This window comes from Haemaphysalis longicornis, unplaced genomic scaffold (assembly GCF_048455015.1).
Source record: "Haemaphysalis longicornis isolate Haplotype H1 unplaced genomic scaffold, Haemaphysalis longicornis Haplotype H1 scaffold_3, whole genome shotgun sequence".
NCBI lineage: Eukaryota > Metazoa > Arthropoda > Arachnida > Ixodida > Ixodidae > Haemaphysalis > Haemaphysalis longicornis.
Window position 1 is genome coordinate 78,786,959 of NW_027526335.1, and position 24,207 is coordinate 78,811,165.

Genomic DNA, 24,207 nt, shown 5'->3' on the forward strand with positions numbered 1-24,207 from the left:
TTGCACTGCAAGCGATGCAGTAGCGTCTTTTCGTCGTCATCAGGAATTTAGTACACAGGACACACGACCTCTAACAAAGACACACGAAGCGGCGAGTCCTACGTACCACACCATGACGCCGCGACATGCGGCCATGTTCACGCTCACAAAAGTTCGGTGGGCAAAAAAAACGTCTTCGGCAACACTCGATGACATGACACCGACTGTTTTGATGTCGAATTTCGCTACAAGATGCTCAGTTGGCGCGGTATTCGTCCCGCGCAAACACACGATCACACCACTGCACACCGCACTTCGTAATCGTCGCCATGTTGGCTAGGAAACAACTAGCTTGGCATGGCTTCAGTTGGCCAAGTTGGCTTCGCGGCCGGCTTGTTAAAAAAACGTTGCCGGTACGTTAACGAACAATCAGCGGCAAAAACACATTTATACCTTGAAGCTGCAAATTCAGGTTCCTTGTACAATTGTCAGCTTTTAGGTCCGCTCCGACTTGGCTGCTTTATGAAGGGCATAAGTGTGGGTTAGGGCATGGCCGATTTTTGCATTGTTGGTTGGCGAGGGTCCGTTTTTCTTTCTCTTTCTCTTTGTTAGAAAATAGAATATTCAGCGAGTATATTATGCCTAGAAATTGCTATAAAACCAGGACTCAAGGACCGAAGTGGGCACATACACTGCAGCTCTCCAATTGTTTCGGGACCAGGCTTATATTTATTCGTTTTAATAGCACAAAGTTGAGCTGTAGACGTCCTAGACGACCTTCGGCTAATGATTTGCTGATTCCAGTAGGTCCTTTAGCAGAGACCATCTGGGTACCAAGAAGTCCTGGGAGCAACTGTTGGTCCCAAATGCAGCCAATTATGGTCCCAACAGCAGCCCAGCTGGTCCCAACTGAAGCCTTGCTGGTCCCACTAGCAGCCCAGTTGGGACCAACTGGAGCCTTGCTGGTCCCAACTGAAGCCCTGTTGGGACCAACAGTGGCCTAGCTGGGACCAGCAGCACCCTATCTGGGACCAGCAGCGGCCCAGCTGGGACCAGCAGAAATCAGCAGCGGCCCAGCTGGGACCAGCAGCAGCCCAACTGGGACCAGCAGCGGCCCAGCTGGGGCCAGCAGAAACCAGCAGAGACCAGCTAAAACCAGTTCAAATATTTTCTCTTGGGTAAGTACTCTCCTAATTAATAAAGTGTCAATGGTGCACTTGTAGGTACCTGCGAGAGGATCTAACTGCGGTATTTTCACAGACGTACTAATTGCGCACTCATTTATTCGGACTGATAAAGAAACCCGCGAAATATTATTTGAATAATACCACGTAACGGCGCTTCCGCCCGCCTCGTAGAGTAATGCCCTCAAAAAGGCTGCCTCTGGTTAGCCAGAATTACATAAAGAAAGAAAAAAAATCGCGGCCGATTTTGTGCCTTATCTGCCCCATGCACACCGTGAAACTTGCTGTTGCTGCTCCTTTCTCGCATTCCATTATAAGGTGATACGCTGTCTCTTTAGGCGGATGACAGGCGAAGCAGTTGCTTTCAATCAGCTTATTCGAGAGCGACGCTTTATGAGGTAGGGTGCCTCGATTTTCGCAACCTCCGCCGTACAGCACCCTGGCACCGAGGCACCCAATTAAAAGGAAAACGGGAGCGCCATCACGCGGTATTTTTCATATTTCGCTGGATTTCTTCATCAGTCAGAATAAATGAATGCGCAATTAGTTTGTCACTGAAAATACCGCAGTTAGCTGCCTCTCGTGAGACCTGCAAGTGCCTCATTTACACTTAATGATTAGAAGAGCACTTATTGAGTTAGATAATTGCAATTAAGTCTCATTGTGGTGGTGGTGGTGGCAAAACGTTTACTGAGCCAAAGGGAAGGGGTAGAAGGGCGTGATTAGCCTCCTAAGTCCAGGAGGCCTCTTGTCTGGGCAGGAGGCATTAACGAAAAAAATTACTGTCCGCTTCTCCACAGCACTGGGAACGTTATGCACCAGGTTTTTCGAGCAACGAAATTGCTTTAAAATCTGTTCATATGATAGCTGGGACACCCTGCATATAGCACGTGCGAACTGTGCAACTCAAATGGTATGCAATGCAGCTAGGCTGAAGCCATAATCTGAAGTCACGACTTGGAACCACTATCCGTAATTAGCACCACAAGGAAAGAACTTATTTGTAAAGTACTTTTAAATGCGCAAGTATTTTTAGTGGACTCTGCAAGAAAACCCATCTGTTAGGTTGATGCGTCATACTTTACTGCATTGAGAAATGCTGTATTACCAAAAATAAACTATTGTAGGAAAAAATGAGGTTTGAATGAAAATTTGTGGCCTTGAAATTCAAACCTGGGACTTCTCAGTTCGAATGAAAGCATCTTGCCTACTGGTACACCCTCCCAATCAGCGTGAAAGTGGTCCATGCGTAGAGTTGGTCACCACATGTGGTTACTGCATTCCCACAACCAGCTACTGTCCCCAGTTAGGCCACCGGGTCAAGCTCAACCATATTTGAGTGCATTCTCGGTGTAATGATTAGGCCAGTCAAGTCTCGCATTGCCTGAGCATCCCACCATGGAGCGTAGCATAGTGCACACAGCCTATCTATAACGTTATCGCCTTCACATTAGTGCGAAGTGTTGCAAATGATCACTGACTGCGCAGTTTGTGCAACTGCATCCTGATTGATTGTAGGGTTTAACGTGCCGACGCAACGCAGGCGATGAGGCGCGCCGTAGTGGAGGGCTCCGGATTAATTTTGACCACCTGGGGATCTTTAGCGTGCGCCGAAACCTCGAACACGTGGGCATTTTTGCTTTTTGCCTCCATCAGAAAAGCGGCCGCCACGGCTGGGAATCAAACCCGCAACCTCGTGCTCAGCAGCACAACGCCTTAGCCACTGAGCCACCGCGGCGGGTGCAACTGCATCCTGTTTGCCACACTATCTGCTCGCTGATGAACAGTGAAGATGCCGTTTTTGGAGGAAAATAGAGGGCATCAGCTGCGAAAAACAACTGAAGGAGGCACAAAGCATCGCAACTGATATCCTCCATTCACGCCCCTCCCCCCAAACGAGTCGAGTTAGAAGCTTGACGACTGGTAAGTGAACCCATGTTCGCGACATCCTCTTGGGCGGCGCCACCCCAAAACAGCTCACACGCATGCTTAACAGCTGTGCGGGGTATAAGACACTGCCTTTCTAAGCAAGCTTTCTTGTTGCTAAACTGGCAGCAGATTAGGGAAGCATTAGGCCTGCCAGCCATCTGCTCGAAAGCAGCATCACACGAAAATACACTGCCTCCACTTCTGCCAGAATCGCAACACAGCAGAAAAGGAACCAAGCACAGGTCATAAAAGATTAAAATTTTATTGTCAACCACAAACAATGCAACTGGCTGAAACCCGCGCCGTCTGACCTTGACAGCCGCAATAATACCCAAAACAAATTTGCAGGTACTCTGAGGCATCCAAGGCAAAATGGCCTGAAACTAGGCCGCGTACTCTGGGGACTAGTCATGCTCACTTTGAAGGTGGCTGTGGAAAAAGATCATTGAGCATTTTATGTTTACTCGTAATAGAGAAGAAACTGGCCCAGGTTCAAATTTAGCACCAAGGTAGCATTTCCTGTGCACGTTTGGTGCCAAATTAAACAAGCCTACCTTGCGTGTAAAGTATCTACTATTATAAAAAGTGGTAATTTGGCACTACTCATGTCAGCAAGCTGCGGCTAGCTGCAAAGCCGCTATGAGATGCACTGGAAACATACATAGCATCCTATCATGCACCCCATGCGCAATTCCAAACTATTTCCAGGAATTCAAAAGTAACGCGAACGATTCAAACAGCACAATCAAAAACAGCAAGGACCAAAATAAACTGAACGATGCAAATAACAAAAACAACAGGTATACTAATGCACGTGTAAAATGTTCTGTGGTTTCGGCACAAACGTACATCTTTCCCAAGAGGCATTGAAAATGCTTGGGGGGAAAAGACGAGGGGAAATGTTAACATAAAATACATTCGAAACCAACAGAACTTTGATTTAGGGAAACAGGAGAGGGCACTTGGCACTAGCAGACCTGCTGCTACCAATTGAAATGTGCCCCAAAATGATGTCCTCCCTCGTGACATCAGAGCAAGGCTTGTGGTGTCAACACAAGCCCTCAGCCACACAATCGGCAGATAGTAAAAGGAAGTCCTGACAAGCATCAAGCAGTTTGCAGAGTAGACTTGACAAGCTTCACGTCGAAGACAACGAGCAGCCCTGGATTCTGACGAAGGAAGCTGCTTAAAGAGTAATTTTTGCACAGCTGTGCAGCAAAATTGAAGCAATAAACGTCCACTCTTGTAAGATCGCTCTCACTGTCATAGCCAGAGCTAGTGGTCGTTGCGAAGATCCACTTCAGCAATAGCCGATGCACTGGAATGCTTGTTCAGATCACGTTATCACTGCACCATGATTCTCACGGTCCTTTTCAGAAGCATCTTCAGCTTTCTGTTCATTGTCGACAAGCGGTGACACACTGTCGTCATCCTGAAACAAACACAATACGTTGCTGAAGCAGCGAAACGGATGCAATTGAAAAGTTTTTTCCCCCTGCACTTTAATTGCAGGCACTGAAGTTATAGGGGCAGCTCTGAGAATAGATGAGCAGACCATGACATGAGCAGACCAATGAATTTACGCGAATATTTAAAAAAATCACATTTATGAACTTGATTTAAGAGCACCTAGTTGCAGCAAAACACAAGTCTCATGCGGGTGCTACAACATACCTGCTACTATGGCAAATATATACCAGCAAAAAGACCATGACAACCCAGTTTGCTTGTGCATTTGTTTGGTTTCTATAAGGCAATGCAGAGTGCAAGACATTTTGTGGGATAAACAAACCTTGAAATGTTCAGTGACAGTTGAATAAAGGGCTTTTGATATCCCACACAAGACCTGGGCATAGATAGACTAGTCAATGCAATAAATCACAGCGCCGCAAGTCCACTGCAATGTTTGCCCTCCATTCCCGTTGGCTTTCGTTTTTGGCGTGCCATCATCTACACGACATTAATGCTGCCAGTCAGCCGCTCGCTTTTGGGTGTCCAAAAACTACATTTCAGGAGAGTTACCTTCAAGTGGAGCAGCCTTGCGAGAGCCTTGCCCGCCATGAGGGCCACCGCAGTGAGGAACAGGATCCCACCGATGGACAGCAGGACGTAAGCGAAAAGCATGCTGTAGAACATGGGGTTTTCCATGGTGCTCTTCAAGTGGTTGGCAAAGGCGTCGTCCATGTCAATGTGCTGCACGGCATTTGTGAAAGCACCAAGTCAACCTCCCCAGAGCATACCCAAACTCGTGTGGCCATGCGATCAGCTACTACTAGAGCTTGTGGCTAATGGTACAGCCACAGGCCGTATACTATAAACTGCTTTCACAGCAGCAGCCACGTTTTCAGTGTTTGGAGGCATCCACTATTGACAATTCCTAAAAAGATGCCACTGCTGCGTGCAATGGGGCCAAACTCAATAGGCAGCGCCTAGGCCACCGTAGAGACACACGGCTACACAATACAATGTGTTTGCAGTAGGAAGAGGTAATGTGCAGCAACTACATCAGGCGATGATTCTGTATAGCCACGAATTCTAATTTGTGCTAGATGCCTGGAGCTATATGAAGTGACAGAACGACAGTCCGATGCAACCACTATGAGGCTCAAAAGCCATCACAACGCAATTCCTATCCCAACACATTTCCTACCCAAGAAAGCCTAAATTTATTCAATGAAATGTGGGAAAAACTAAATGTGACAACCTGAATTGTCAGAAAGGCCATCTTGAAGGAACAAAATGCACACAGCCTAGAACATATCACTGCACATTTAGATATTCGCTGTTAGCTTGAAGGGAGCCTCACGTTACATGTACAACCTTGGAATCCTTGTGGGAGAAGCACTAAGTTCTATACAGCACCAAGATACTGCAGCTAGCCTCATATGCATACAAGCAACTCAGTCTCGAATGCATGGTCAAGGAAGTGCACACAATTCACTTACTTTCTGCTAGATGGCACTCTATGCCTTTTTACAACGATCCCATTAGACGGTTGTAATGGTGCACCTTCTTCAGGTACAGTCCCCGAGTAAATAAGTAAAAAACAGTGCAACAGTGGAACCCCAATACCTGGCACTTACCACTTCTTCCCATACCACAGGGTACACCAGCTCTGGGATGTCCTTCAGCCTCCTTGAAAGCAACAAGCAATACATCACCAGGTGCCAGGGGACAAGATACAGGAGACCAGATATTTTGTAACTGGTTGAATCCGTGCTTACGTTATGTATTCATTCTTCTCAACGACCACGTTCAGCTGGACTCTGCCCCTGAGGCCAACCGTGAGACCCAACCTCTGGAAAAGAAAAAGATGATTAGAGGATGAAAGCATGCTGATAGTATCATGGAGGAGCTCCTGTTCATGCAACAGGGCACAGTTTGCAGCTTTAGACATTTAGAGGACACTTTCACAAGATGCAAAAACTCACAGGTTCCAAGTCCAGGTGGAAAGCGTGAAGGCTGCCGTTGGGATGGAGCCCATCCACTTGTTCCACATAGTGCGGGTCAGCCATGTAGAAATGCGGGAAGGACACCGCCACGGGCAGGCCTGCAGAGTTGGGGGGAAAAAACATATTGCATTGCATTGCTGGAGCAAAACAGTATGAATGAAACATGAGTGGCAAACACACACACTTGAGGCAGACAAACTGCAAGCACCAAAGTCTCGAGAGCAAACTTATTTTTATGCAGGACCCAAGTTTAGGTCCTAATTTGAGTGTTCAATTCACCGGGTCCCCGTAGTACTGCAGAATGCCCGTGCTGACCTGGTGCACATGTTCATAGAGAGCTTCCTGGGCAGCCTGGATGTTTACTGTCGGCGGGGGAGGCAGCCACAGCTCCCAGGAAGTGATGGAGCCGAGGGATGGGGCAAGAGATGGCGGGGTGCAGTCCCAAAAAGGAGGAGGGGTGGATGGGTAGGGAGAACAGGTGGGACAGGAGGGATGGCCAGGGCACCGATAGATGCGGTGAAGAATGTGATGGGAGGGGAGTGAAGAGGTTCGAGCCTGCCGAATGAGGCGCACAGCCTCACGAGTTAGATGGGAACTCAGGGGTGAGTACAGGATGCGTGATAGGCGTTGGGCGTGCAATTGGTAACGGTGGGAAGCATGGTGCCGAGTACGAACCGTCGGCGGGTGGGTGGTGCAGGGTTGGCCTGGACAACAGCGGACTCGGGAAAGGTACTCCGGTAAGCGTGTTTGCTAGGGCGTTTCCGCACATGCCAGCGTGGCCAGGAACCCAAACCAGTGTAAAACGTGGCCGAGGATTCGAGGCAAGTATCAAAGAGACAAAGTCAGTGGTGTGTGGGTGGGTCTCGTGGTGAGCAAAATTACGAAGGGCTGATTGACAGTCGGAGAAGATATATACTGGCATGGTGGTAGGAACAGTCAGAGTAGTGCGAGTAATGCACTGAAGCTACACCTGTGTTATGAGGCATCCTGTGGTGTGAAGGGTGCCAGGTTAATTTGGACCACCTAGGACCTTTGGCATGCACCGAAACTTTAACACGAAGGTGTAGTTGCCAATGAAAGCGCATCGTACAATCTTTGTCCAAAAGAAAGCTGACCTAACCAACCGAAATGCTGCTACAGAAGACTAGAACTTTTGCCTTATTCGGCGTTTGTATATGGTGCTCCGAGTGGTGACAGCAGCTGTGAAAATAGCCTTGTGCATTGTAGTGATAGAGCTTGTCACGAGTTAGATTATTTGGATACGCACGTAAAAGTGAAAGGAAACGTTAGAAGCTTTTGCATTGTGCACGTATCGGTGGTCGTATAGAATTAACTAGCTCTGTTTTTGACACCTTCATCATCTAAAATAAATGTTTCGAGGACACGAAAAATTTGTGTTAGGAGTGGACTTCACCCTGATCCGTGCCTTGTCACTGCCACCACTACAATCAGTTTATTATATGCACTGCTGATAAGCCGACAAAAATAGCAAGAGCAAAATGGGTTCATTCAATCCGGTACAACCGAACTTATTAAAATTGTTAAAATGCTCGTATCTGAGCACAGTAGAATGACACACTGACATTGTATTTACCACTCAAAGTAGCATTTTCCCACGACAGTCTACTAGATGTCCGGAGCTTCAAAACAGATGGGCACTGGTAGTAGGAACAGCCCTTACCGTGCTGGCAAGGTCCCAGATCCATCACTCCAGAACGGAACTGGCGCTGTGTGTCAAAGCAAGCATTCGGCGTATAGTTTAAGCCATTATCAAATGTGGTCTCTGGGGCCTCAAACCGCTCCAGAGGTATTCCCAGTGTAGAGACAGGCCCAGTGTACTGCATTTCGAATGATCTGAAAGATATCAAAAGTGCTTTCAGGTCTCTCTCTCTCTCTCTCTCTCTCTCTCTCTCTCTCTCTCTCTCTCTCTCTCTCTCTCTCTCTCTCTCTCTCTCTCTCTCTCTCACACACACACACACACACACACACACACACACACACACACACACACACACACAACACACACCCACACACCCACACACACACACACAAAAGAAATAAATAAAAGAGTGCCGACTATCACTGGTCAGCATAATGGAGCCATGCACTCTTCGAAGACTTTTTCAGGACTTTTTTTTCCATTGCTGGAGTATATGCACAACACTTTCTTGAACAAAAATATTTGAACGCAATGTAGGGTGTCGTGCTATAACATTTGCTAAAATGAAGCTGGCATGGTGGAGAACTGCTGTACAGCTTATGCTGCTTATCCGAGACAAAAGCAGAACCAAATTATTAGCACACTAACTCTTCTACCTGTGCACTGCCCAGCTAGTCTGCAGTTTCAAGTAAACTCCAACAAAAAATTAATTTCGTTTATAGCAGCATATCTTTTTACCATGGTTCCAGCCACTGTTCATTTTGTGAATGATTTGATCTGCTAATATGAACTTGTGCAATCGATCTTGCTCTTGATCGTTTTTCACTAGCGTGTTTAGCTACTTTTTGCTGTTATTCACATTGACCCTACTTTATGGATGTACAAGTTACTACCGTCGTTGAACATTGTTATCCCCTCACGGGTCTTTTCCTCCCTTCTGTATTGTCCTCAAGCACTTAATGAACGATTCAATGAAACTGAAAATGAAGTCACACGGTACAAAAGGATAGCATGAAACAGTTTGCCCCCAACCCCATCCTACTTCCAAGAGGAGTGGGGCAGCGAACCCAAAAAGGCCAAAGGATCCAATATTTCACAAGAGGATTTTGGCAAAACTAGTGCAAGCAGGCAAGGGCAGCCTTTAAAAAAAAACGCGTGTGTATGAACACATCGCGTGTTTACTGAAGTAGCAGAAATGCAGCAATAGAGTAGTACTTGGTTTTACATGAACACAGCTTAAAAATGCACACAAAAATCTTAGCCACCAGTAGTTTAAACTAGCAGCTGAGAAAAACGGCCTGTGCTTTCTAATTGCAGCAGCCAAGGAAACACTCAGTTCTGGCAATAGTACTCCATATTTAAAAACTAACCTGTACTTTTTTTGGGCTCAGGCATTAGTCACCACTGAACTGAAATTGCTGCACACCAGCATTTTTGCTCAAAGTGAAACCAGGGAGCACGTTAATGCACTTTCTTCATTTTGGAACCTGTGAACGGTGTTCCCCTTCACTGTTTTCAAAACGAGTTCAGAGGACGACAAGAGGCAACGAAAGGCCATGAAAGTCGCTCCAGCCACCAACTGCCCCAGATTGGGCAAATGTGAACAGCAGGTGGCATGTTGAAAACGACACACAATCTTGATCCCCATGCCCAAGTTACTTTCTTGCATTTAGGAGGAACTGCACCAGTAGCCGACCGATTTTTCGGACATGGCGGGGAACGAAAAATAGTCCGAATAAAAGAGGAGTCTGAAAAATCCGCGAGTACCAAAAATGAGCCTTATTTCATTTAAATATTTTTAAGATTGAAGAAGTGTGAATGGTTCAGGACAAACCTGATGATGATGTTACTTATAACTCAGCATCACCTGGTGCCTAAAAAACGTGAAGTCTAGAAATAAATCTGGCCACGTATGACCCGCTTCCAGCTTTCGATACTGCTTACGCTGCCGACTACACACAAAATTACGGCATCAAAGTTTGTTAGTTACCCCGGCGAGAGTCAAGCCAATCCCCATCCAATCCGATACAAGCCAGCTGGCTTAAGATTCAACACAGCGTCGTTCTCGAGTTGCACTGTCGCGGAAAAGTTTGTCGGGAAAATTGAACTTTTGGCTTTATTTTGTCCGAAATGTCCATTGCATGTGTCCACTACTCCTATGGGACAACTGGCCGTTCATCAGGAAAGTCCGGAATATCCACCAAGTCCAAATTTTCGAAGTCCAAAAAAAAACGGTCGGCTACTGTAATGGTAAACTGGCAAACAACTGCTGCACAGGAAAGTGGCGGCATGTGCAAAGGAAATAAATGCCGACAGCCTGATAGAAACCCCACAAACATAAGCCCGGACATGCTCAGCAGCCACTTCTAGCATGCACAAAGCTAGCCAGCCAGTGTGAATGCACTGGGTTTTAAAGTGAATCTTTCTACGCCTCACTGATAGTGACCATCCCTTCACGAAAACACACTGCAGAAAGCCAACTACACAATAGGTTTCACAAAACGGCGATAAGCAAAAAACGCTTCCCGAAGGAAAAAAAAAAAAAAAAGGGGTCCCCTGGTAGGAATCGAACCTGGGGGCCTCACATTATGAAGCAGATGTCTACCCGATTGTGCCATCCCGATGCGGTCAAAACAGTTTCGATTTAAAGCGAAGCTTTCTTGGTGTTACTGCTGGCCACCGTCCAGTCACCAAAACCCTGATCGCCTAAAACCCCAACAACAGCGAACGAATGCTTCATGAGAAAGCTGAGCGTTTCAACCATCGTTGTCAATAGACAAAGGGACGTTAGCTTCTTACATGGTATGCGTCTCAAATAAAATTTAGCTGCTCACACCTTTGAAGCACCTATGGGGTATTCTGTATCAGCAATACAGGGGAGCCAAATTGCATACCTGCAAAAGTCGGAGTTGAAGATGTCGATGGTGGTCTGACGCGAGCGAAGGGGAGGGTTGAGTTCACCATCTACAACACAACGAGAGTAAAATAAATTTTGAAAAATGAGGCCCGAAGGTAAAAACAAACAGAATAGCAAGGCCACAGGGTGTGGATGCTCACTTGTGCCATTAATCATGTCGCAACCTCCTTTCCACCAAGTCAGATTTCTGGGAAACAAAAAGAACAAGTGGAGGAGTCAGGGCATCCATGAATGAATGGGCTTAAGCTACGAGTTTGTGCACTTGTACAGCAGAACAGTTGTTTCAAACTTTGTTGACTTGAAATGCTGGTTAACTAGAAGGTTTTTCAAATTCAAATCCCTTTTCTGATTCGGAATCTATGCAGATTCTCTCTCTCTCTCTCTCTCTCTCTCTCTCTCTCTCTCTCTCTCTCTCTCTCTCTCTCTCTCTCTCTCTCTCTCTCTCTCTCTCTCTCTCTCTCTCTCTCTCTCTCTCTCTCTCTCTCTCTCTCTCTCTCTCTCTCTCTCTCTCTCTCTCTCTCTCTCTCTCTCTCTCTTTTCCACAAGTTTTACCAAGCACACACTGGTTACTTAAGGTGGCGGTCCCACTCGATCGGCCCGCGCTGCCGGTTTTGGACGATGTTTGCGTAGGCGCTGTTGCGCCCCAGTTGGCACCACATTCATGGCTAATGTATCATTAGAAAGCAGAAGTCTTCTAGATTCCGAACTCGCTTACCGGTCTATTCCAGCTAATTTGGCTTTAGAAGGAGAAGACAATTTGCAAGAGAGAAAAATTGTATTTTTGCTTTTTTTGCTTCGGGCGGTGTAAGAATTTGAGAAAACTATGCGACGTAATTACATGTAGTTTGGTATGTGCATAGAATAGATGTCTATGCAGTTAGTTACGTTTGGAAGTTCCGTTTCAGCGAATAGATTTTGTTATACGGCCGTTTGAAAATAGCTAAAATAGCGCAACTTCACTCGCGCTAAACTTTTACATGGATTAATGCAGAGCAATGTGTTTTCGTGTGCGCGTTGCCAGCATATGTATTTGTATACTGCCGAAATTTCGCTGAATTTCGTTCAGCGGTTTTAAAGTTATTTTGGTCTACATATGGCAGTTTACACGTACACATGGGTTTTCTGGGTAACTTTTCTGCGTTGCTGCTGAAGACGAAGTTTCAATATTTTCACACATCAAACTTGAAGACCTCCTTTACTTAGTTACGTTCAATGTTTGCGCTGTGATAAATAGAACACGTATAAACTGTTACTGAAATTGGCTGATTTTCATCACGCCGGCCGAAGCGCTCAAACGCGCCTATTTACGTACACACACGGAACTCCAAAAAGTGCGTTACATGGAATATACGTCGATGTCATATCTTTATAACATTACCAAGTAAATGTACAATCAACCCTTTTTAATTCCTGTAGCGACAATTTTACAGCAATAACAACGTTGCAGTTTTATGTGGCGCCATCAGTGTCGAAACTGTAAAGCTACTTTGTTACGTTTCAGCTTTCTGCTACCGATGGCGCGGCCAAACGCACTATTCGAGGGAGCCTCAAGGCGGTACATTCAGGCTCCCCAGACTTTTCGCCTCTTCTTTGTCGTGGTGCCGATACCCGATACCCGATACTGCCGATACTCGTTCAGTTTTTGTCGCCACGCCGTGCGGTCTGTGCGAACTTCCGTGGTAGCACATTTGCTCGGTATCTCTGGGCATTCTGCACCGCCGTTGTCCGGTGGAGTACAGCGGTGCGACATTTTGTGATCTGCGATGTGTAACACCCGTAAAACGCCCAAACGTTTGATAAGGCGTAAAAATGCATCACAAAGTCGCCGAGCGCAAGCGAGAGCGGCCGCAGCTTCCTCATGCAAGTAAGGATTTTCTTTTTGTGTTCATTGCACGCAATCTCGCGCTAACGCGCTGCGAGTGTTATTTCTGTTCAGCCTTTGTTGTGTTCTGGCGGAATATGAGGGTCCGCATGAGGGTTCGCATGTGTTGGGGATGTGAAACAGCGCGCTTAGTTCTTACCACGATTTTGACCGGCGTGGGGCTGCTAGTTTTACCTTTCAATGCTAAAAGCTCTAGGTGGTTTGTTATTCGGAGCCTAGCCACCGCTTGCTGCCACCGCTTGCACTTTTATTCGCGGCCCCTTCCCATTGCATGTGGCCCGGCCACCAATGCCTGGCCGTAAAAATGCAGAAGGTAGCCATATATGGTTGGCGTCTCGCTGGCGTCGTGAAATCCCCCCCCCTACCCGTCGTGAACTAACCTGGCTCGCTCGCCGGCGCGCGCCCCGGCGTGCCCTGAAAACTCTCCGTCGTCGCTGCCGTAGCCGTAACATCTAGGCGTCGTGAAATAGCCGTACTCGCTCCTGCCGTACCCGTAAAAGCTACGCGTTGTGAAATAGTCGTACTTATGCCTCTGCTTACGGACGTTGTAGTTGGGTGTTGAAATCTTGCCGAGCTCTGTTTTTTTTTTTTTTTTTTTTGACGCATTTAGAACTTTTGTAATAACTATACTTCACGCCCGCCTTACAACTCAGTTGGCTAGAGCAGTCGATTTTGGTTTTACCCAACCGGCTGAACCGCTACGGCTCACTGAAGCCAAGGCCGACGCAGCCAACGCTAGGGTTACGTCCGATAATCTGTAATTATTATAAGTGACTATGGCTGCACAAAGCTAGTCTGTAAATTTTTTTGTAACCGTTTACTTTTGATGAATCAACTTTAACTTTCAAGCGGTTTTGCCTTTGATGAATCAACTTTAAAACAAGCGGTTTTGCCTTTGCATAAATATCAAGAAAGACTGTTTTCTGTTCATGTTGCCAAGCAGGCTTGGGGTAGCAGCTTGGAGTTCCTTCCGTACTAAGCTAGAGGTAGTCCGACCATTTATAATTACTAAATAGTGATTACTAATTAACAACGACCCTGGCGGTGTGAGGAAGCGGTGTGTTCGGTTGGATAAAAATCAACAGATTGCTCTCACGGAGAGTTGCGTTCCTCCTGAACAGAACTTTAGTGACAGCTGCCGTTCCGCAACATTAGCATTCCTTATCGTTCCGTCTGGACGGAACGCTAGACAATGCCTTTTTTGTAGTGCTCTTTTGTTCACCTTATCCATAAGCTCCTCCTTTCTTTATCTGGGAACTAGGCGATACAGGTTTTCTGCCCAATTATGGGGTTGCGTCTGGGGTTTTATGTCAATTTGAGGCCCTTCTTTGTGGGTTATGTTGGGATACATGAGCAAAAAAAAAAACCGATACACCAACATGTAGGTGGTAGAATTATTACAGCTTGCCGCATATTTACCCACTAAAAAATGCGCTCAAACCAACTGTGGGCAGTACGAACTCCTGCTAGTTCTCGTTATGTAATTTGTTCAATTGCCTTGGTGTCATTCTGTAGCTGGCTGGAAGAGTCAATAGCTGCATATGCTTCTACCATCCTGAGGCAGACGCTATCAGTATACAAGAGCAGTTATAGGTGTTTTCACACTATGTCCTTTGTAATTGCTCATCTCCAGAGGCAAGCACCCCACGAATAGTTAGAAAGTGCAGGAGTGTCACATGGTTTATGACTCCCACTTTTTAGGAACTATGCGCACATCACTAGCGCGTATTTGCACATTTATATGTTTCCTGACATTTTGTTTTTTCTTGCTATACATTTTGCTGGTGCACATGTAGTAAAGAGACATTGTGTTTTACAGAAAACGTGCTGAAAATATGCACAAAGCAGTGCCTCTGATGAACACCAACACTGCAACCATCACGGCTGATTGCAGATCACCTCAGTCTGCGTCAAGTCATGAAGCTATGGCTGACTACTGGGACGGCCTTGGAATTCAGGAGCTTTTGCCAGAGCTTTCCTTTGAGAGGGACGTCAGTGTCCCGACAGCACAGAATGGAGGCGTGTGTGGAAGAAGAGTTGTGTCTGTGGGCCACTTCATGAAGGCTGCTCAAGAGCTTGGCGAACACCGGTGCCCTTTTCCTGGTGGAGGACACTTTGAGTTTGAAGAGGAACGAAGGATTGGCCTTTGGTCGGAGTTTAAATTCCAGTGTAGCGGTTGCCATGAGGTTACAAAAGTCACTACCGACCCTGTTGCAGAGCCCACCCCTCTCGCAGAGAAGGCAGCTCTTGGAGTAAACGATGCTACTGTCTGGGCGTTCACGAGTATCGGGTCTGGGCATTCACATTTGGAGGAGGCACTGTCTGTCATGGAAATTCCTGTCATGTGCAAAAAAACGTTCCTGCGTCGAGAGGAGGCACTTGGAAAGGCAAGTGCTTTGGCATGTTTCCAGGTTTTGTTTCTGCCCTCTCTGTCCAGTGTTTTTGTCTACCTAATGATTCCAAATATTTGTTGGGCCAATTCTTGTTACGTTCGCATACGTTCAGTTAGAACCAGTGGGTGATTTACAATGTGTCGAAAACTTGCGAAGACCTCAGCTCTTGTCAGTTCTTCAAACTGAAGCAGAAACGCATATAAAAGAAATGAAAATCACTACCATGGCCCACTTCTGCCAAATCAAACAGACCCTTGATATAATGACACCTGAGCATCGCCAAGTTACTGTTGGTCTGTGAACGAGACCGCAATTATGAATGTGCTGCATAAAATCATGATAAATAAGACAGGCCACACTTTAATTTCTAGTAATGATTTTTTGCTGTAGGGAGAATGTACAATGGGGATCCTTTCTGAGGGAAGCTTGAACCATTTAGTTGACTGGTTCAATTTTCTGCGGCTGAAGCAAGTAGCTCTAGAGTAATATTGTCGCAACATTTTTATGCAGATAATTCCATTTTATATACCGTATTTGCACAAATGTAAGACAACTTTCTGATCTCAATTTCGTAATGCACCTTATATTTGCACGCGTTCCTGAACTAGGTGACAAATGTGCCCACTGACTAGGTAGGCTGCAGGGTAGCTTCTGTTGCATGGTGTTTCCACTTTGTGTGGCAGTTTGCAGTGACTTTGAATAGAACCATTTAGGAATGTGTTGCTTATGTGCCATTCCCATTCTTATGGGGTTCCTTCATGTTATAACTGACCAAATAATTTATTTTTTCAGCTTTCGATAGCCTGCTCTCGTGGTTTACGGCATGTTGCCATGAAACAACAGGAGATAGCAAGCCATAATTGCTGTTTTTATGCTATGGCTTGAGACTTCATTCTTACTAACTCATTCAATTTTCCGCACTGCTATGGAGCCTTATTTGCAATGGGCTGTGCATGCAAACAGGAAAAACTCAATTTCAAATTGCCTTATTGCCTCAAATGCAAGGCCAGGATTCTCTTCCATGCTCTAGGCAAAATAGAATTTATATTGTCACTCACAAGGTCCGTGCTACACGGACACATTCAAATGACAAATGGCTCGACTGGATTGCAGGTGCACTATAGCGTAGCAATGGGAAATTTCGATAAACGTTGCGTTAGGACTTTTAAATGGCCGTGTAGCACATGTATAAAACTGACAAAATACGTTTTAACCTGTAGCGAACAGTCACATTTTCCACTACGTTTGATTTTTCAGCAATGGAAAGCTGTGCTCCTGGGACAAATGTTAGAAGCTGGAAAAGAGGAAAAGAGGCTGGCGGAAGCAGCTGGCGATTTCTGCGAGGATGGCTGCACCCCAAAGATTACAGTGGTGGTTGATGGTGGCTGGTCCCACAGGAGCCACGGCCACAGGTATTCTGCAAATTCTGGTGTGGCCGTCATCATAGGTAAGCGCACAAAAAAGCTCCTCTACTTGGGTGTGAGAAACAAGCTGTGCAGCACTTGTGCGTTCTACGCGAGGAAAAATGTTGAGGCAAAAAAGCACACCTGCTACAAGAACTGGGATCAAAGCTCAGGAGCCATGGAGGCAGATGTCCTTGTTGAGGGATTCCAGCGAAGCAAGGAGATGCACGAAGTTGAGTATCGCACCTTTATAGGCGATGGGGATTCGTCTGTATACCACCAGATTCAGTCAAAGGTTGACTACGGTCGCTTTGTTCAGAAGCACGAGTGTGCGAACCATGTGGTCAAGTGCTACACTTCCCGCCTCTATGCCATCGCTAAGGAAAGCAAAGGCGGCCGGCCCATGCTGTCGGGCCCGAGAATAAAGCGCATCAAGAACGGTGCACGCAAGGCTGTCAGTCACTACGCCGAAGTATTGCGAGAGCATCCAAGTAATGAAAGGCAGCTTGCTCGAGAATTGGCCGCTGACTTGAGAAATGGTCCCAAACATGTGTTTGGCTGCCATGACGGCTGCAAGAGTTACTTTTGTGATGGCACAAAAGGTGAAAACTTATTCGAGAAGCTCCCTGCCATGCTCAGAACAAAGATAATGACGGCAGCCAACAGTATTTCTGAAAAAGCGGCCCGTCTCATAACAGATGACACAAGCAACCTTGCTGAAGCCCTCATGTCTCTTGTTGCAAAGTTTTCTGGTGGAAAGCAGATCAACCGGTGCACTACATAGTGCAAGCAGGCCAAACAAACGCAGAAAGGCTTTAGTTGATGGTGTCGCGTGTTTCGATCTTTTTTTTTATATGTATAATAATTCTGAGCAGCATGTTCTGGCGTCGACAGAGAAGCCAACATTGCCGCCGTGCATACGTCGAGGGTGTTGCTGATGAATGAGCAAGTGGAAAACCGCCGTGGAAAACAACCCCCATACAACCTAACAGCAGCGTATATTTACCTTCCCCCCGCCAAATAAACATAAAACAAGAAAACATCGTCGCGTGTCGCCAAGAGTCCGACCCTCAATCTTGGCCGATTCGTTTCACCCGGCGGAAGCAAGTTTCTGGAAGCAAGTTAGTTCACTCCTCCAGCACCAACATCCTGTTGAAAGGTTAGGATAAGTGGAACCAGAAGCAAGGGAGAGGAACACAAGAACAAGAGGGATAGCCAGCTGCCTTTGGAAGTTCAGCCTGACACAGGTGTAGGGCAGCGACAGCACCGTGAATAGAGATTTCACTGGTAAAAAAAGAAAAGACAGGTGGCCTCACAAAAATAATAATCATAATAAATCTATAACATGGAAGCGTGTGGACCGAAAACCCGTGACATGCTGAGGTGCAAAGTGATGAACAGAGGTAAAAACGAAGCAACCTGCCGTATAGTGACTTACTGTGAACAGAACAAAAAACGCCATGAACGAGAACGAAATCAACGGAAACGCGAAGAACAGAATCAAAGGATTTGTGGAGACAAATTTATACCCATCACAAAAATATAAATGGCACCGAATAGTCCGTACACGGAAGTGTCCGGGTCCCGCGTAAAAGGTACACGCTCCGCGTCCACGGCCATCTATCTCCACACTCCGCTTGCTTTTGCCAGAGGAAAAAGTGCTAGCTTTCTTTCATATTATTCTATTTGTTCATCATCTGTGTAAACAGCGAGAAAGAGAAAGCCTTGTTACAAATGAGAAGGTTTGCCTGGGCGAATTTTGAGATAAGGTATCGATTTGCCTGGATTGGCGGGTTGGTTCACCATTCATGATTACTGCAAACTTCAAACCATCCGCAACCAAATAAATTTGGTTGCAGGTGGTTGAGAAAAACATTTTCGATAAAACGGCTTCGATAAATCGTCCATCGATAAAAAGGCGTTCGATAAAACGGGGTTCGATAAAACTGTCCGGACCCCGTTGCGGTTATAATAGCTGCCACATCTCAAGATGCGCCTATTTGAGATGACATACAAGTGGACTAGAACATGAAAATGGGGTAATGCTGATGGAGAAAACATTGCTTCCTCAAAAATATGCAAATGTGCAATTGTTCTAAGCAAAGCGTTATGCCAAATTGAAATTTATTATTCTTTGTGTTCTTTTTCTTGATCAAAACAAGCTGTATTTTGTCATGGTTACACAAGCCGTTCGATCCTTCAATTCAGTCTCAGAGCAGGTAAAAATACGCGAACGCCGATTTCTCTACCGTTTGCACATTCGTAGGACACAAACCACATGAAAGAAGAAAAAAAAAACACGGCGATTTTTCTATTTTTATTAATTTTTTTTAGTGTGAGAAAGGCAACTTCGGTGGAATGTCAACGCTGGCAGCCGTCGCTTTCTATTTATCTTTATCCGCTCAGTCTATGTGTCTTCTGGCTCTTGGAAAAAATGTCAGCTGCCGGTAATCGCTCGTCCCATAGCGCTTGCTAGTTTTACCCGTACATCTGTAGAGTGCGGTTTGCTAAAAATGGGTCCCGCACCAATGAATCCAGCAAAAGCGAAAGTGAAAAAATATCTCTCCCATGACACCTTAGGAAACCGCGCGAAAACGTGGACGAAGAGAAGGCGAAGACAGACGTGTCTGTTTGCCTTCTCTCCGTCCACGTTTTCGCGCGGTTTCCCAAGGTGTCATGTGTACCCAGCTAGCCCAACGTTTGCTTTAGTCACCTCTTCCAAGTACTGCTTATGGGAGAACGGAAGGGGGAGGGGGAAGATAGGAGACAGGAGGGAACGGTGGCCTTTGATGGCGAATCACGTGTTTTGTATATTCCCGACCTGTCCTCACCATGGAATGTGTTTTCACTCTCCGGATCGTCACTAAACCCCTCTCCCCTAGCATGACAGCGCACCATCCTCAACTGCGGCAGAGAGAGGGAACAATCACGTGGTTTACGCTGTCGATAGCTGGTCACCTATACCAGGGGTTATTGCTGTCTTCTCAGCGGACTGACGGAGATCGTGCGGCAACGGTAAGCAAGCTTATCAGCAATATTTTCTCATTTCTAGCTAAAATGTGTACAAATGCCGGACAGATTTTGTAGCATATTTGCAAATGAGGCCTTCCACGCGTTATCTTGAGGCTCTTGGGGTGTAACTGAGCAGTCAGTACCTATGTAGGTTGTAGTTGAACACATTCCAGTAATGCAGTGCAGACTTACGGCGAAACACAGTTTCTTCATATTCATCATGAAAACCTGCACAAGGAACACAAGGACAAAAGAAAAGGGGACGACGGCACAGCGCTGACAGTTTCGTCTTACTCCTTTTTTGTTGATGGCAAGTACGCGTGGCTTTTCAAACAAAGACAACCGAGTTCACGGTGCAAAATCTAATGGCATCGGTCGCTTTTACTGAATGGGGTTGGGGCAGGAGCGCATTCTCGTTGTTCGGCCGAACTTACACAGTCTGTGATGTTTGCTCGCAGATGTTCACCAACTCCCCTGCGGCGCTGTGGGGGCACCAGCTAGTCGGCGACAGCATGCTGACGAGGCTGGCGGCGCAAACTTCAGGCTTGCCTCGTCGCGCAATAGGTGAGACTGGTGGCAGCTCTATCACTCGGCTACAAAGCTGAGCTGCTAATAGAGAGTTTAGCATAGCGGCTCCCGTACGCTACGCTAAGTTTAGCGGGTCCCGACTGCGCATGCGCGCGCGGGGCGAGGTGCGGAACGAATGTGCGCATTCCTTCCGCGGAGCGGGAGCCCATGCCTTGCTGAGACTGCGACGAATTTGTTCGGGTGAAGGGGGATCTCTTTGCCCTCTCCGCGCGCGCATGCGCAGTAGGGTCCCGCTACCCGCTAAACCTAGCGTAGCGTACGGGAGCCGCTATGCTAAAAATCTCTAATAAGTGTGTAAGCTTTGCGTGTTGCTGACCGCCTGAATTTTCTTTCGCACCCAGAGAGCCCAACGCTTGTACCGGGTTGCCGTGCGCGGAGGCTGATTAGTTGCCTGAGAAACCTCCGCCACATGGAGCCCAGGGTCGTCCTGATGATCGGCACCAACGACCTGCGCCTGGTATGCACAACAGATGCAATTCTGCCTCTGAGCTAAGGGTATGCTCAGAATTTCTGCATCAACACTGCCATTTTCATTCTTTTTTTCACAGGCCAGAACCATGGACGACGCGTACCAATTGATTGCGGATTTGGAGGTCGTATTGGCGCTGTTACTCGGACGCGGATGTGGTGTTGTCGTCATGACGCTGCCGCCGGTGGCCCGCGCTGCGCGGTCCAGCTCCCACTGGCGAATTCTGAATGCCGTGAACGCGTGGATCCTCGGGCTGACTATGGGTACTATGTCTCTCTTTACGACAGTTTGCGGCAGATAATAACCTGTTCGTTGCGCTACTTTCACGCAGACGGAGTTGTTGCTGTTGAAATCCATCGCCTCTTTGTGCTGGGCAGACGTCGTGTCCGCTATTGCCTGTACGAGCGGTAAGCTGTCCCGGCTACATTGGTTGTAGTGTAATCAACACTGACACATTTACAGGCGGATGGGGTCGGACCGGCGGCTGGACATGGTGCACTGGAACGAAGAGGCGATGGGTCGTGTGACAATGGTGCTGAGGGACGTGATCGGCGCCTGAACACACCCTCCTCCTCTTCTCAGCAAAAAAAAAAAAAAAAAAAGAAAAACGGATAAGTATCAGCTGCACTGCTTTCAAAAGAACTCGATTATTTCGCAATCTGTTCATACGTAATTTCACACCGACCATACATTTAGGACTCAATTTCCGTTGCAAAAGCACGTAGACTCGAAATTTGTTTGTTTATTTTATCCTTTACCTAGTGATTTTTTTTCAATTTCACTTCTATATCCTTTTTCCCCTTCAGGTATGCATAAACTTCCTTAGTACGTAGAAAACATATTTTTATAGCTGAACTAAGTGTCCTGACCGCCATTTCACCATTTCGTTTTGCTGGCCGCATCCGGCATGATTATTTCAAGCGTAGTTATAAATAATCAAAATTAGTCCCGAGAACACCCCATTGTATTGACGAAACATTCCCGTGATATTTTATAACGCGCGTTTTGCTATTGCACTAGCATCACTGCCCCATTGCAGGTTAGCTTGGCTCTTCTTATAGATCATTTGTTTTTGCTCATAGCGTGCACATATCTCACCCATTCTTTTTTTCCTTTTTTACAGCGGAGTTCGGCCACGGCCAACTCCCACCGGGAAGCAAGGGTGGGTTGAAAAGCAATTTCCTGCGATCTCCTGCACTTGCCTGTGGGAGCTGAAGCCGCTGAGCGACGTATATGCTGAAGCTGATATGGTCTTCGCACTTCGCCCCCCCCCCCCCCCCCCCCCTCCCCCTCTCATACCACCAGCTGCAATATTTATGTTGGAAGCTAAATAAATATTTCCTCTGACTCGGCGTGCTATGCTCAGTTTCATCCGGTGTAAAGCCGTGATTGCAGTGCAAAGCATGTGGGCTGAAAGGTTCTACGAAATGTTGACTGCCGCAGTGAGATGTTGGTTATATTTTCGAGGCGATCACGTGGGATGCCACAAAGACATGTGATGTCGGAAAAAAAATTTCGAACAGTAGCACCAGGATAAATTCAACAGCGCACCTGTCGCATCCTTTGACCGGACAAAATGCTTTCGGCATCTTTTGACCTCTATCTTGAACATGCATGATGAATTACGTTTGGTGCCGGAAGGCAAGAATAGAAGACAGGCCATCTGATACTTGCGCATATGGCGCAGTCTATTATATTTGCAGTATTATGTATGTATACGATAAAAAAAACTTTTGTGCCAGACTTAGCTTGCAACCCATACTAGGGTCCAAAGGTGTTCTGATTCCGGCTAAAGTTGCCATGACATCAACACAGAGGACATTATTGCACAGCGGGAAAGAGGAGGATAGAAGGAAATATGCACGGCCCATGCCGACGATTTAGCGGCGGTTCATTGAGAAAAACCACCTGAAATATATCAAGAGACGCCGATAATTTTCACAGTATCTCTTTCTTCATTCCTTTACACCGAGCTTTCTTTCTGCTCTTTTAGTAATGTGCGCTGGCAATCTTGGCGACATACGTATTGCTCATTCGTCCAACGTTTCACCCCAACAACAGTGAAACGTTTAGTTGATTATTTTGTTTTATTTGTGCTACGCGCGTGTACAGAGCAAAAGCTCTTCAGCGCGATTTCGGAAGCCGAGCGCCGAGCAACTCGCGGCGAGAAAGAAGGCAGGGCCAATCCAGCAACCGTGCACAGCGGCGAACAGAATCGGTTGGTCATGGTTCAGGTTCGGACAAAAGGAGCGTCTCCCCTCGCAAATCGCAGGCGGAGGGGAGGGGACGCCGGTACGGGGAACATCGCGCCCGGAAAGCCTGTGCCGGTATTTTCGTCCGCCACGGGTGGGTGGCATAGTCTGGTGGCAAACTCTGAACTAATTCCAACATGGCGGGTGTGGGACCGCCACCTTAAAGGGGTCCTGAAATGCCTTCCGCCGATGCATAGATGTACATGTAACCAAGTAAAGCAATGTATCAGCAATCTCCTCCTGCAAGAATTTTGTTAAAGCGATGAGTATTAGCTGAGAAATCGTAAATCGAAAACCGCGCATTATCGTCGCGCCGTATTTCCTCCTCCTTTCAACTGTTTCTTCTCTGTTGGCCTCCCCTCCCATGATGCTTCGCTCCTCAGCGGTGACGTACTTCCGCTATTGCGCTCCCACAGACTGCCGTCTGCTACGGGCCAGCTCTTTCGGCTTTTTCATCTTTGTTGACACCATGGACACTCCTCTAAAGGCTGGAAAAGCGAACGAAAGACCTGGCCGCATGTGTGCGGCCTGGTCTTGCCCTTTCGCGGTGTACGTAGCTGCAGTTGGTATCGGCGGCGAACTCGCAGCCGCGCAGGGAGAATCGTGCGCTCGTTCCCTTTGGTGCACCGCGCACTGTTTATCCAAAAAGCGCGGTCTCAGATGTGGGCCCGCTCGTGCCGGGTCTTATTTTGCGGCGGTTGTAATTCCTACTACCGGCGGCATGTGAAAAAAAAGACATTTTAAACCGACACAGAACCCGTGCACGCCGGATCGGATTGCTTTATCAGTGGCGATGAACGGGAAGGCGCAGAGCAAACCAACGCCGCACTCGAGCAGCGAGCATCCGTGTTCTGCCAAGCTGCACCCGTGTGTTGTTTGAACTTTTTTTGATAGTCGTAAAATGTTCAGGCACTCCGGCACTCCGCCCGACTCCGCTAGCAGATCAGCCGGCGAGTCATTTCGGTAAACATTTAACAGATGGCGCTGTATGCATTAGCATGTCGCAACGCAAAACTGATGAGACGTTCTACCAGAGTCCTTCAATGTAAAGCATTGAAAGACTCTGGTTCTACTAAAACTCCCCTCG

The 24,207-nt window shown here is 46.9% G+C and overlaps 3 protein-coding genes across 4 annotated transcripts in view; 2 read left to right on the top strand and 1 right to left on the bottom strand.

Moving 5' to 3' along the window:
- Nucleotides 1-3,338: 3,338 nt before the first annotated feature.
- The window catches only part of LOC144174697 (scavenger receptor class B member 1-like), a 44,859-nt gene continuing 23,990 nt past the window's right edge, over nt 3,339-24,207 (bottom strand). For both annotated transcript variants that reach the window (XM_077703521.1, XM_077703520.1), the window contains 8 exons: nt 11,262-11,308; nt 11,099-11,168; nt 8,226-8,398; nt 6,524-6,642; nt 6,317-6,390; nt 6,176-6,227; nt 5,115-5,285; nt 3,339-4,524 (listed from right to left, as the gene is read on the bottom strand). In XM_077703521.1, the coding sequence (XP_077559647.1) occupies nt 4,429-4,524; nt 5,115-5,285; nt 6,176-6,227; nt 6,317-6,390; nt 6,524-6,642; nt 8,226-8,398; nt 11,099-11,168; nt 11,262-11,308 (802 nt within the window). In that variant the 3' untranslated portion in view covers nt 3,339-4,428. The remainder of the gene's footprint in view (nt 4,525-5,114; nt 5,286-6,175; nt 6,228-6,316; nt 6,391-6,523; nt 6,643-8,225; nt 8,399-11,098; nt 11,169-11,261; nt 11,309-24,207) is intronic.
- Nucleotides 12,673-17,583, top strand: LOC144173642 (uncharacterized). Its single transcript, XM_077701979.1, has 3 exons — nt 12,673-12,985; nt 14,823-15,390; nt 16,654-17,583. The coding sequence occupies exons 1-3, from the start codon at nt 12,885-12,887 to the stop codon at nt 17,581-17,583; spliced, it is 1,599 nt and encodes a 532-aa protein (XP_077558105.1). The 5' UTR covers nt 12,673-12,884.
- Nucleotides 20,350-22,153, top strand: LOC144174699 (uncharacterized). Its single transcript, XM_077703522.1, has 5 exons — nt 20,350-20,375; nt 20,741-20,856; nt 20,948-21,131; nt 21,200-21,275; nt 21,331-22,153. The coding sequence occupies exons 2-5, from the start codon at nt 20,809-20,811 to the stop codon at nt 21,425-21,427; spliced, it is 405 nt and encodes a 134-aa protein (XP_077559648.1). The 5' UTR covers nt 20,350-20,375; nt 20,741-20,808; the 3' UTR covers nt 21,428-22,153.